At 43.9% G+C, this 12,944-nt stretch overlaps 1 protein-coding gene across 1 annotated transcript in view; it reads left to right on the top strand.

The window, feature by feature from the left end:
- LOC109966614 (A-kinase anchor protein 6-like) overlaps positions 1-12,944 on the top strand; it is a 68,939-nt gene that overhangs the window by 10,356 nt on the left and 45,639 nt on the right. The window contains exons 3-4 of the mRNA XM_020611568.1: positions 8,546-8,837; positions 8,940-9,111. Of these exons, the coding sequence (XP_020467224.1) occupies positions 8,602-8,837; positions 8,940-9,111 (408 nt within the window). The 5' untranslated portion in view covers positions 8,546-8,601. The remainder of the gene's footprint in view (positions 1-8,545; positions 8,838-8,939; positions 9,112-12,944) is intronic.

Here is a 12,944-nt window from a genome sequence, read left to right as displayed (position 1 = left end):
CGCTGCTGTTTTACGTTTATTCAGAGAAGACTGACATAAACACACTTTCAGACTGTGGTGACAGTCTGCTCAGCCAGCGCAGAGGAAAATGCCACGTTAATGTTTTAGGATGTCAGATGCTATTCAGGAGAACTGGGACTGCTACAAAATCTGCAACCGCTGCTTCCAGCCTTGTTTGCAGAGATGTTTACATGTGTCTGCACAGAAGCAGTTTCAGTGACAGAGAGGCAGGCAGACCATGACCTGTACAAAGTAAATTATTGAACACACACAGAGGAATCGACCAGTTCTGTGAGCAGCTCTCAGCAGCCGACACCGAGATGCCGAGCGGCTTCCTGTGCTGCTTAAGACGACTGTGACTCACGTGACATGACTCTGGTTTCTTTTAAATTCTTCTGATTATAGATGTTAACAATGTTTGTAGCTTGATAGCAAAGCTCTGCTATTTGGCTTCTGTCATGAGGTGTTACGTTTAATAGAAATGTATATTTTAGGTCCATTTTAAGAGAACAGCTTCCTGCTCTGAGCTCTAACCCCTAATTTAGTTTTTTACGTGTCTCATGCTGCAGATCGAATTCCACCCTATCAAATGTGTCAGTCCACCCTGAACCAGCTCTTTAAATCACACACATCCTCAGTGATTTTCTGCTTGTATCTGTTATGAATAACTGGGCTACTGATGCAAATTTGACCTTTTTAGTTTCACCTTTACTCATCCTGTATAAGGAGCTGGAGAAAATCAAGAATCAGTAAATATAGGTTACATAAAAACGCAGTTTCTTTCTGTGCTGTTTGTCCGCCTGCTGAAGACCCTTTGTCCGGCTGCTGTCCTGAAGACAAAGACACAGAACGCACCGCTTGTGTGTCGCTGTCAGTGTGGATTCCCAGCTAGAGTATGAAAACATGCTTCCCATACAGTGTAAGCAGTGATGTAATATAAGGTGATTAAGTACTGGGATCATTAACCGACACGTTTCCCAGACAAAATAATCAGTTTTAATGAGAGAGCGTCCTTTGGTTTGACCTGGCTCGCTCTGCTGTGGCGCTATAACAGCTCAACCTGCTCTCAGCCGGTTTCTGTAGAAAACAGTGCCAGTTATCAGCTTGGACCACGTATCATCAGTGAACATATCGCTTGGCTGAAGGTGTTCTGCAGAATGTGTGCAGCTCTGACTTTGTCCGATCACCGTGTGTGGGATAATGTCAGCACTCTGCCAGGAAATACTGTGCAGTAATACTACCCATGATTACTGTGGAGAAAGAAAGATGGCCTCCACACACTAATGGTTTGGTCTGGTCCCAGTGGGAGTGCAGACTGGAAGGTAAAGTGTGGTAATGTAATATAATGTAATGCAGGGGCAGACCACAGCAGAGGACTGGATGTACAGTTGGTTATTTGAAGTTGTGTACCGGTAAATAAAATATGTGTAGCCGGTGTTGGCTCGTATTGTTATACATTATACATGTTCAAACGTTTTATGAAGGTGCAGTATATAGTTAAAGTCTTCATATCACACAGTTTAAACAGTAAAGCACATGGTTTACCTTTCGTTTACTAAAACCTCCATACAGACAAACCTCTTGTGCAGGAGCCGTTGTTTGGTCCTGGCTGCTCTTTTAAGCCTTTCACCATTGTTACAGTCGTCCACATTCTTTAACACGGTGATGCTGCTGCCACTGCTCATTGGCTTAATTAATACAACAGGTACCTTGGTTTATTCAGCTTTTGCTGAGGGTTAGATGAGAGAGATCCAGGTTAGCTTAGCTTAGCATAGTGACTGGAAACAGGGAAATGTTTGAAGGGAACATTCGGCTCCTGTAAATCTCACTGTGCTCATTTAAACCTCTTGTTTGAACGCGTATTAAGAAGCAAGTGTGTCAAAGTGATGTGTGTTAATAGAGAAGATGAGGAACAATGAACAAGAGGAAAATAAATAACGTGGAACTTAATTTAAGAAGTCCAGACTGTTTTATATTGATAACCATCTGTTAATGTGAAAAAAAACTGATGACTGATGAGAAACATGAAGATGAAACAGTTTTTCATACTGTATTATTAGAATTTCACATTGGCAAACCTAGTTGATATTTGTGGTGGATGGCATTTTGCTGCCATGATGTTAAACGTGTTGACCCTGTATTGTAGTTAAAAGACTCAGTGTTACTGTCTCAGTGGAGTTTGTGTAAAAGTCAGTAGAAATGAACTGCATCTTATCAGAGTCTACATCTGCTGTGATGTCTTACAAAATCCTTCTGATGACATGTTAGACAGAGATGGTCCTTCAGTGTCTGATTCAATGTGTCGGTAGCAGATAATTCTGCCTGCTTCCTTCTTCGTTCCATTTTTATCTGTTGCATCAGTCTTGCTGGTGCTGGCAGGTTTCATGCTCCTGATTCAGTCACAGTATCTGGCTGAGGGAGTTTTTTTATTTTTAATCTCTGCTGCTCTTGTTCCCCTTCCTCTTGGTCAGAAACAGGATGCAGAGAGAGACACACCAAGGAACAGAGGATCCTCCATCACAGCTTTCTCCCCTCTGATACATTATTCATGCTGGGGTGGGGTTGGAGGACCCCTGGGACCCACACACACACACACACACACACACACACACACACCCAGCTCTGCTTCTGAGACTGCAGTCTGTCTCATGGCTGCATTTTCTTTCCCCACACCGTGACACGCTGGTTTGTTGTAAATGATTCATAATGCTGAGGGCTGAGTTCACCCTGAGTCCCCATCAGTGGCTGGACCATGGGCTGTGGGTGCAGCCGGTGGATGGAGAGCTGGTTGTGGCTGTGAATGTGAGGCTGGCAGCATCACCAGAGGAGGATGGGATGTAGCCTCACAATTTGTTGTGTGGGAGAAAAGCTTCTGTTTGTTAAAACACTTGTAACAAGCTAATATGTAAATTACAGTTGTACTAGCAACTCGTTAGCACATAAGCTGAAATCATACATGAGCTTCAGTTGAGGAAGAAACGTGCTTCTCTGTGTCGGCCTCATTCTGTGATTTCAGCTGATAAAACAGCTGCTGTGTTGCATAGAAGTCTTCATAGTGTGGCTTTAATCTCATGGAGACTCATATAGAAGTCTTCATAGTGTGGCTTTAATGGAGACGGGGGGGAGAGATCAGATCCTGTGTCTTTGTGTCCTGTCAAACTCCAGACTGCTGATTCATGGGATCAGTGAGGACTACGCGTCTCAGAGGATGTTAAACAAGGTGAATCTTCTCACACACACTGTCTCTTCATGTGGGTCGACTGAGGCGCTGACTAACATCAGGCAGTAGAAATCTTAGCTGAAGTTTTTAGTTTACATGTTTTGGTGAAGGGCGACAGAGATGACCACGCTGAGGGTTTATGAGCACCGGTGGGGGGCTTACATTTGTCTAGTGATGTGTGTAGGACACCAGAGGGTAAAGTACTGTGTGCATGTGTATCTGGTGCAGTACAGTACATACTGTATGTGCAGTGTAGTCGCACGTCCTGCGTCCTCATTAGCACGACTGCAGGAAAGTGACCTATTTACTGTGCACTGCTTAATTAAACCATGAACACACAGCTGTGCCGTGTCAGTGTGGGTCAGTTTTCAGCTCCTGTTGCCTGAGCTGATGAACATTCTTTGGATATTTCAGTCCAAACACATTTTGAACAGAACAAGGCAAAAACTTGTCTAAATGGAAACCGAAGAAGGCAGATTATCCACGTTTTCATAGCTGGCCGTCGACTTTGTTACTGATCTGTCACAAAAAGCATTTAGATGAAGAGGAGAAGGGCAGACATTTGGTGAGGAAACAGCTTGTGGGCCAGTTGCATGGGGCAGGCTGAGCCACCAACATTCACTAATGCCTGTTCAAGCCTTAAAGGATCAGTCTGGTTTGTCAGCCTGGAATATTCCTCATAAATGTGACCTGTACAGACCACACTGATGGCGAATGTCAGGGCAAGCGGCGTTAGCCTCCTACAGCTTCATTTAGGCTCAGTATGAATCTGTAGAATGGAGAAGGAGGTCACAGTGTTACTATGACGTATAGAGCCACATGAGAAATAAGCTTGAATTATTCTTCAGCGTAGTGGCTGAGTAATGCTGCATTTATTTAACCATTTGCTAGAGAGGAAGTGATGTGCTGTTCACTTTGGCCCTGATTATACAGTGCTCACTCGATACCATTCCTGTTATTCTAATTCAATCAGTGCACAGCGAGTGAGCTGCACATGCACACGTGTAAAACTTGTCCAGAGGAAATCAGACTAATCTCAGTTGACATCAAATCTTTAGAAAGCAATTTTATTTCAGCACAAGCTTTAAAATGATACTCTTGTACAGAAACAGAGGTCACCAGAGGTCAGAGACTGTAGTAAAATGTGATGTCACGGGGTCGAGGTCAGAGAGGGCTCTTCATGAACTGTCGTCACCATCGGTCTCATCCGAGCGGAGTCACGATCATCATAACTGCTCTCTTAGTTCTTCGTCATTAGCGTCATCATCGCCTTCCCTCTCTGTGGTCACGTGACTGATGAGGTCATGGTGGCGTCATAACAATTCCTGGCCACTGACTTCATCCTGACAGATACAGGAAATCGAATCTGATGTTTCAGAATATTTGCTGATGGTTAAATTTCTAAGAGCAGTGGGTTTGTGCAGTGTTTGTCATGTGTAACGTCTCCTATGAAGCTGTTTTACTGTTTATCCAGTGTAGCAGCCTCCACAGGACGAGTTACAGTTGTTAAATAATTAATCAATGTTTATATCTGCTTGTCATCAGGGGCCTAAGTTTAAATTATTTTAATTATGTGCTGTATTTATTGTGAAAGGGCTCCCAACAGGCCTGTGTGACATAAGAAAAGTGATTGTGGCGGTGAGTTCCAGTTTATTCTGTTGTTGTCTTATGCTTTAGGTGTGTAGCCTGAACAAAAGCCCTACACACCACAGGATTTATAGCTACAGTTAATTGGCAATGTCTGTCCTAGATGGGCCTCAAAAATTCATTCTCTTTATGTGACTTTTGTTTTAACCAGACAAATCCCTCTGAAGTCTACAATCTGTTTTTCACGGGAGCCCTGGCAGGAAACCGTGGAACTCTTATTGGTGAGCTTGAGCTCATTAAGTCCTATGAAACCTGGAGTGAATGTGAGTGAATCTGGTGTTTTTCATTAAAATGAATGATGTTTTCAGCTTGAGCAGTTTGCGCACACTGGGTGCCAATGAGCAGCTCCATCCAGAGTTTATGAACGATGGTGTCTGAACATCAGAGGAGTCGGTCTAAGTGCTGGTGGACTGATTAAATGTCAAAGGTGCATTTATTAGTAGAGACGTCCTGGTTTCGGGATCCATATTTGAATGGATCAGTGCCTAAAGTAAGGCCTACCTCAGGTCTTTCCATGCTTTCCTCCTGCTAGTGCTGCAGCCTGCTGCACAAAGTTAGTGTGTGAATGTGAGAAATTATTTGGATGCAGCGGTGACGCTGCATTCTGATGTCCGGGTCGCAAAACACACGGATTGGATGTGACCTCGATCTTTATGGTCTCCGTTGTCGAAAGCTTGTTCATACTTAGACTTAAATAAACCCGTCCTCGGCTGAACTGGGTTACCATCATTAGTCCTGTCGGGCAGGTGGAGTTCATCACTGCCTGGTTTTTGTTCTGCTGCTAACGCTGATCGATCACACACTGCCACTTCCTGCTGCTGGCCACTTTGTCTCCCTGTGTGTGGGAGAGATTTCACACACTGAAACAGGAAGGCAAAATCAAAACCCAGCCAGTGTGTTGGATGTATTTGAATGCACGGGCGTCATTACTTTTTTCTTTGGTCATTGAACTGAGCTAGTAAACAGAGGCGTGTGCATGTGTTTTTGGACTGTGTGAGATGTTAACAGTTAAAGTTGTAACTTTAGACGATGATCACCACTGTCGTTATTGTTTGGTGAATGGGGCTGCAAACAACTGACTTTATTCGGTTGTTTAATTTGATTGACATTTTGGCATTGTGGCTCTATAGCTTGTATCTAATTAAACATGTGCCCTGGTTGCAGTATTCCAGAGGCCGTTACTCTAAAAAGCCATAAACCAGTCATTCCTTTCTTTTCACTACAAGTTAGAAGTTCTTACTTTCATTCAAAGTAAAGAATTAGTTACGTACCATTGTGCCAAATGTTGTAGCTCAGTTACTTAAGTTGGAGCCACATTTTGTACCGGAGTCAAACCCCTTGTGTGTTTAGACATACTTGGCCAGTAAAGCTGATTCTGATTTTATTCATGAGTTTATTTTAGTTGAAAACTAATTTAACCCCGTAAGATCACAGAGATGAACGAGGACTTCAGCAGGTTGGATCACCTGCCAAATTTACATTTGTTTGCATATTCCTGATTTGTACCTGCAGCCTTCTCTGCACAACAGATGCCATCTTTTAATTAAGAGAATAAATGAGAGAGATTTTTTTCTTGTTGTTATTTTCCCCATGAAGCTGCTGTCTGTCAGGTTTTATGTTGGTGAAACCAGCAGACAGGATGAACTGGGAGCTTGTTGCATATTTTATTCAGATAACAATATGAATAAAACATTTTATTTGTGTGCTTGCTGCATCTGGTGGTGCTTAAAAGGATTTTGAGACACAGCTGGGGTGAAGGGGAGGATGCACACATGGGCAGTGTGTGTGCAGTGCCATGCTGTGACAGCCTGAATGTCAGGGAGAGAGAGAGAGGAAACAGAGTGAGTGGACAAGAAGGGAAAGGAAGATTGGAGGAGACAAACAGGGAACGACAAGTAGAGAGTTTGTTGTCATCCAGCCATGCTTTAAAAGTCTTTTTAATATGGGGATATTACATCTTTAAATTCAGTGTGAAAGTGTTTTTGTCCTGTATTTTTCTGCCTTTCTGAGAACCAGTCTGAGACCAGTGCACTGAAAAATGTTTAAAAGCCTAACGCTTATGGAGACAAAGTAGTCGGCTGGTGCTGGAGTTCTGGGGGTGTCTCGTGTCTCGAGCAGGTAATTTACATGCTCTGTCATGACTGGACGGACGTCTTCTGACGTATACGCCGTACTCTGTACTGCTGTACACGCTTTAGTCCATTTCCTATTGCACAGCTTGTTTACAAGCAGGTGTTTTTAAATGATGCAAGGCAGGTTTGATCAGATTCTGTTTCACTTGGTTTTACATTGTTATTGTGATACTGAACTTTGTCTTTCAGAGCTCGTTCTCTCTCTGTTTGAAAGAGTCGCACCAGATCAGAGTTGGTGTGTTTTGTCTGGCACGGTTAGACCCAGAGGGAACCTCCACAGAGACCTCAGTGGGTTCTGGGGTCCACAGCAGACGTTCTCTTCATCTTCCCCCCGTTCCATCCAGGCCTTACAGGACAAACTGCAAGCAGAGAGACAAAGGTTATTTTTAGTTTGAAATCTAAATATTCTAATTTAAACCATTTTATAATTGACATCCAAAACCTTGATTTCCTTTCGTGTTCAGTTTTGGTCTCAGTCGGTTCATATTTGATGTAAAAACATTTTCTTTCGGCCACAACAAGAATCAGTTTGACTGCAGTGCTGGAGAGAAACAAAACGACCCCCATGTTCTGTACAGCTCTCAAGTAAACCTTTCAGTTTGAGCTGTTAGAAAGTTGATCTAAATGGATTTAATAGGTGCTGCATTCACATTTAATACTGTGCTGTTGAACCTGTGTAGTACAGCCAGTGTTCAGTTTACTGTTATATAAAATGAGTCCACATCCCCCTACTGCAGCATCACCCCCACAGGAATAGTTGGACTGACAACCAAAAAGCTATCTGACACATTTTATTTATTCATTACAATTAGTTCTCCTGCCTCCAAACATGTAATGGACTTAATACTGTTTCTGCAGCTGCATTTAGCTGAAATAGGTTTTTTTTTATAAGATATTTAGTCAAGAAAGGTCCGAAGTGATGTGTGTATGGTTGTAGACTACACAACTACTACCCAGGGCCTGACCTTCGTGTCCTCAGTGGTACTGTAGCTGCAGCCCTGTTTACCGATGAAGGTTTCCGTGTTTTAACATTTAGTTCTCGTGTTGCAAGCTGTTCGAACTTGTGTTCAGTCTGCACACTGCTGTGCGCGCTGTGGTTTGGATGCAGGTTTGCATCTGTATGAGCTTTTGTTACTGGATGTAGTGGCTGTGTGTGTGTGTGTGTGTGTGTGTGTGTCCACAGCCTGAAGAGCAGCAGCAGCACTGCCTCCTCCAATGCACTGGTTTCCAGCTCGTGTCTCCTCCAGACCAGAAAATAGACGGTTACAATGCACATGTGTAGTTCTGTACTTGTGAGGACAGTCACTGACATGTTGTTACACACATGATGTCATTCTGTCCTTTGTTTCATTATAACCTTTCATAAATGTCCTCTGTCCTACCTTTGACCTTACCGTGTGCTCCTTCCTTTCTTTCTTTCCTTCCATCCTCTCCTCATTCTTGTTTTCTTTCCTAATTTGTTCAGTGTCTGAATCTTTATATTTTTTGACCTCTGCATATTTCTCTCTCTCTCTCTCTCTCTCTCTCTCTCTCTCCTTTTCTCCAGTTTCCTCCAGTGAAGCTCGTCCACTCACATTAGGAAATCTGGCCTTGTCTTGTACCATGAGCATCGTAGCTCTCTCACCTGTGGCCCCCGAGCCACTGTCCCCGATGATCACCTCCATCACCCCCATCACCCCGATCCTGGACCCTGACACCGCCACCTCCTCTTCCACTGTTTCCATTGTCCCTCTCTGCCTGGGTCAGTCTGAGGACGGGGCCTCCTCGCCGGGACCTGACCTCAGCCAAGTCAGCCTCTCTGGGGGAGGACCTCACCTGGGGCGAGACCCCTCCCAGAGGTGACAGATCAGCCTTGATGAGAAACTTATCTTTGATTTTTATTTTTGACTTACTGTTTATATAAAATTAGTGCAGCTTCAAGACCGTCTGTGGTGTTTCAGGTCAAAGAAGCCTCCACCCCTCCACACTGGAGCCGACTGGAAGGTGGTGCTCCACCTGCCAGAGATCGAGACATGGCTGCGAGCCACCAGCGACAGAGTCACGCAGCTCTCGCACTCTGTGGTACAAGACGGTGACAACAGACACGTGGACGTCCACCTGGTGCAGCTCAAGGTAGACACATACACTTTGTTGTGGTTATTTGGGCGACTGTTGTTCCACCTCATCAACGTGGTGCATCAGTGTGACACCAATCTACAGGAGTTTGACATCACCTGGTTTGTTCAGTGTGCCAGGGTGCAGTGCGCACACACGTCACTGTCCACACCAAAGCGCTGTTTATGGAAACCCAGTCACTACCACATCAGTTAACCAGCATACAGACACTGGGTTTGCTGCTGCCAGTCTGCTTTTAGCTTCAGTTTTTGTGTTTTGTTCTTCAGAGTGTCCCCTGGGTCTCTGATCGCTTGGTGGTTAGGACTTTACTGTCCAGTACTGCACCCAGACACTGTGCAAATACACACCGAGTGTCTTTGTCAGCGAGTGTTCTGCTTAAATGAATGTAAAAGCTGCTCCACCTAACGCATCAGATATACTCACAGTAGTGAGTTAAAAATAAATACAGCGCTGCATCAGGTTTCAGGCACCAGAAACTGTTCTAGATCTTTTAAATTCTCCAGCCCTCTGAAATGGCTGCCAGTGAATGCTGAGAAGGCTTCTCGCACCGTGGATGCAAAGACCTTGTTGTGTCCAGAGTCAGTAGGACAGCTGCTCACTGCAGTATATGCAGATGTGTATTGAAGACAGTAGAACATCAGCTGATTCAGCTGTCTGACTTCAGGCAGTGAATTTCCCATAATCCTCGTCCTCTCTCCACGGCCTGTTAGACCAACGCTTGTGTCTGAGCTAATCTGAAGACTGAAAAAATGACCGTTTGACACACCAAACTGATACCGATGTGGATTATTTTATGTAGCCTGCAAAAACACTATTCATTCCTTTATACACATTCTGCAAGTTAGTTCATATGCTTTTGAAAGAATATGTATTCATTCGATGTCTCATTGCTTCTGTACCATTCTGTCAAATGGAAATATTCCATACTTTATAGCATATTTTACTCCACATATTTACCAGAATTTCAATGTTGAACATGTGAAGAGCTGCAGCGGTTACACACAGAGAATGTTTATATTGACAACTGAAGTCATCAGTCATAATTCAAGTCATTTTTTAAGACAGAATGCCACAGTCCTCTGGCTCCAGCTTCTTAAATACGTTTACTTCCTGGTTCCTTTAGTATCCTGTGATGTGAACCTCTTCTTTGGACCGTTGGCTGCATATTTGAAGACATGACCTTTGTTTCTGGGCGTTTGTGATGCATTTATTTTACCCTACGGTACCATAACTGTTAGCTGCAGCCTTACCATCCATCCATTTTCCTCCGCTTATCCGGGACCGGGTCGCGGGGGCAGCAGTCTAAGCAAAGATGCCCAGACTTCCCTCTCCCCAGACACTTCCTCCAGTTCCCAGGCCAGCCGAGAGACATAGTCCCTCCAGCGTGTCCTGGGTCTTCCCTGGGGCCTCCTCCCAGTGGGACATGCCCGGAACACCTCCCTAGGAAGGCGCCCAGGAGGCATCCAAAACAGATGCCCGAGCCACCTCAGCTGGCTCCTTACCTGTTTGGTCTAATTTCTTGATTCCCTCATTTCTTCTTCTATGAAACTAATCTTCCTCAGCACTGTTTCAGCTCCCTGCACTGCCTCTGAACTGTGTCGTCACATTGCGCAAGTGACAGAGACCTGTATTTCCAGACCCATTTCCTCATTCATAAAGACGCTGTTTTATTGTTTAGAAGCATGATGAGTGCGTATTTTTAACTACAGTGACTCAGATGTTTCCTCTTTGTCAGACGGCTGCTGCTCGTGGGGTTTCTTGGTCACGCACACACTTCAGGCTGCTACCACTTGTTTACATCTTCACTCACATAGAAAACAAGAGCTGGTTACAGTTAGAGAGAAAGCAGAAGTGAATGACCATAAATGAGCAGTGCAGCTCTGACCAGTTAGAAGATATTTAGGATAAATAAAGTAATAATAAAGTAATATTGTCCAAAATTCATGTTGTCCAGCTGCAGCATTGTGATTTTCTTCTTCCTAATCTGGGAAAGAATTTAGTGAACTTCATAAAAATGTACCCAAATTTGTCTCTTTAAGGAGAAGCCCAACACCAGGCTGGAGTCCTGGAGTACACGTGCACATCACTGCAGCAAAGTCAGCAAAGACAAGGTTGTCATGAGGGCTTAAATTACTCTTCACCTAGAAGATGAACTGGTGGCGCCCTCTGGTGGTGAGAACGCCAAAGAACTAATAAAAAGGAGAGGAAATAAACGTTATGGTGCTGCAGGTAGTGTTTTTATAGCCCAGCTCTGACTGAGATGCTTTTTAGAAAACCAAAAACCAGGGTTTGTTTTTAAACATTAAAAACAGTAATGCATAGCTGTGACCACCTGGGTTCACTCTGCAGTTTTTCCAGCTCTGGTTTTACCCTCATGATTTCTAATCAGTACAGTACTTCAAATCTATTCTGCTGTGACATATACTTTGGCTCTGTTGACTTTCAGATAACATGAAATTTTATCTATCACTCGGACTTTGTCATTGTTGACATGATAATCATCAAATCTTCTGTCCTTCATGTTCTGAGATTCAGCAGTTTGTCAGAACGTAGACAGTAAAGCAAGGGCAGGGGAGCACTTCAGTTCAAGGGCACGTAGACAGTAAAGCAAGGGCAGGGGAGGAAGCTTCAGTTCAGTCAGAGCTGGAAGGCAGAAGCAGAAGTGACTCCTCCTGCATCTGTTCTCACCTCTTCACTTCATGTTGGTGTCAGATCCGCAGTAAACGTCAGCTGTCACACAGTCAGACTCAGTCAGGGTGGTGAAGTACAACTTTAGCACCTGGCAGTCAGTCCAGATGTCCAGCTTCATTTTTTTTATTCCAGAAAAAAAGTTTATTGTTTGTAGTTGAAGAACAAAACTTGTGTGATCTATTGCAAACTAGTTTTACCTTCTAACAGCAGAATCCTTGAACAATAAGACTGATGACGGCTGCATGTTGTGGATGTTTAAATAATACTGATGAGGGCAGTAAAGGACAAACAGGTGGAGGCTTCCTGAGCAGCTGATGATGAACGCTCCTCCCCTGGTTGACAGCCCCATCCAGTGGTCAGTCTTCTGCATTACAACAGAGTGGAGGAATGGTTCACAGATACTCACTGCAGGGCCGTTTAATACAAACACCTCAAAGCACTCTTTTCTGATGCTTTAGACGTTTTGTCTTTTATTCAAGTGCATATATTTGATCAATTTGGAGTAACAGCATGAATTAAAGCAAACTAGAACACCACAATGGTCATGTGAACCACGTTTACTCTGCTGTTATATGTGGACACTCTAGATTATATTCATTAATTATATTTGTGGCTCATTATTGATTATTTGATGTTAGTTTTGCTTTACCGGAAACAGGCACATAAGCCGCATCAGAACCGGACGTCAGCAGACTACAGTCATGCACAGAGCCTGTTGCAGCAAGAGACGATGGGTTATGATCATGTCTGTGAGGATGTTTGACTGCAATGAGATAGATTTGGTTAACAGGTATCTGTTTTTGTCAGCTGCTCTCGTCGTGCTGCAGCACAGGCTGGTCCACATACCTGTACCACTGACAGGGTCAGTTCTGACTGCTCACAGGTGACAGAAAAGAAGTGCACTTAGCAATAGTTATAAAACCAACAAATAACTTGATTATTTCAGAAAAGTAAAAACTAACCACTGTATTTGATCACCTGGTCGTTCTGGGGGTGTCTGACTATAGTTTGTTTGGCAGGTTTTTGGTTTGGGCTTCGTACTGACACCACGGTACCAAACTCAGGCAGCTTAACTGTGACCACAGGACTGTAGAAAGTCAGTGCTCAGTGTTTCGGAGCCGACCTCAAGCGCTCCAGCC

This window comes from Monopterus albus, unplaced genomic scaffold (assembly GCF_001952655.1).
Source record: "Monopterus albus unplaced genomic scaffold, M_albus_1.0 scaffold115.1, whole genome shotgun sequence".
Lineage (NCBI taxonomy): Eukaryota > Metazoa > Chordata > Actinopteri > Synbranchiformes > Synbranchidae > Monopterus > Monopterus albus.
This window is presented reverse-complemented; position numbering and strand designations above follow the sequence as displayed.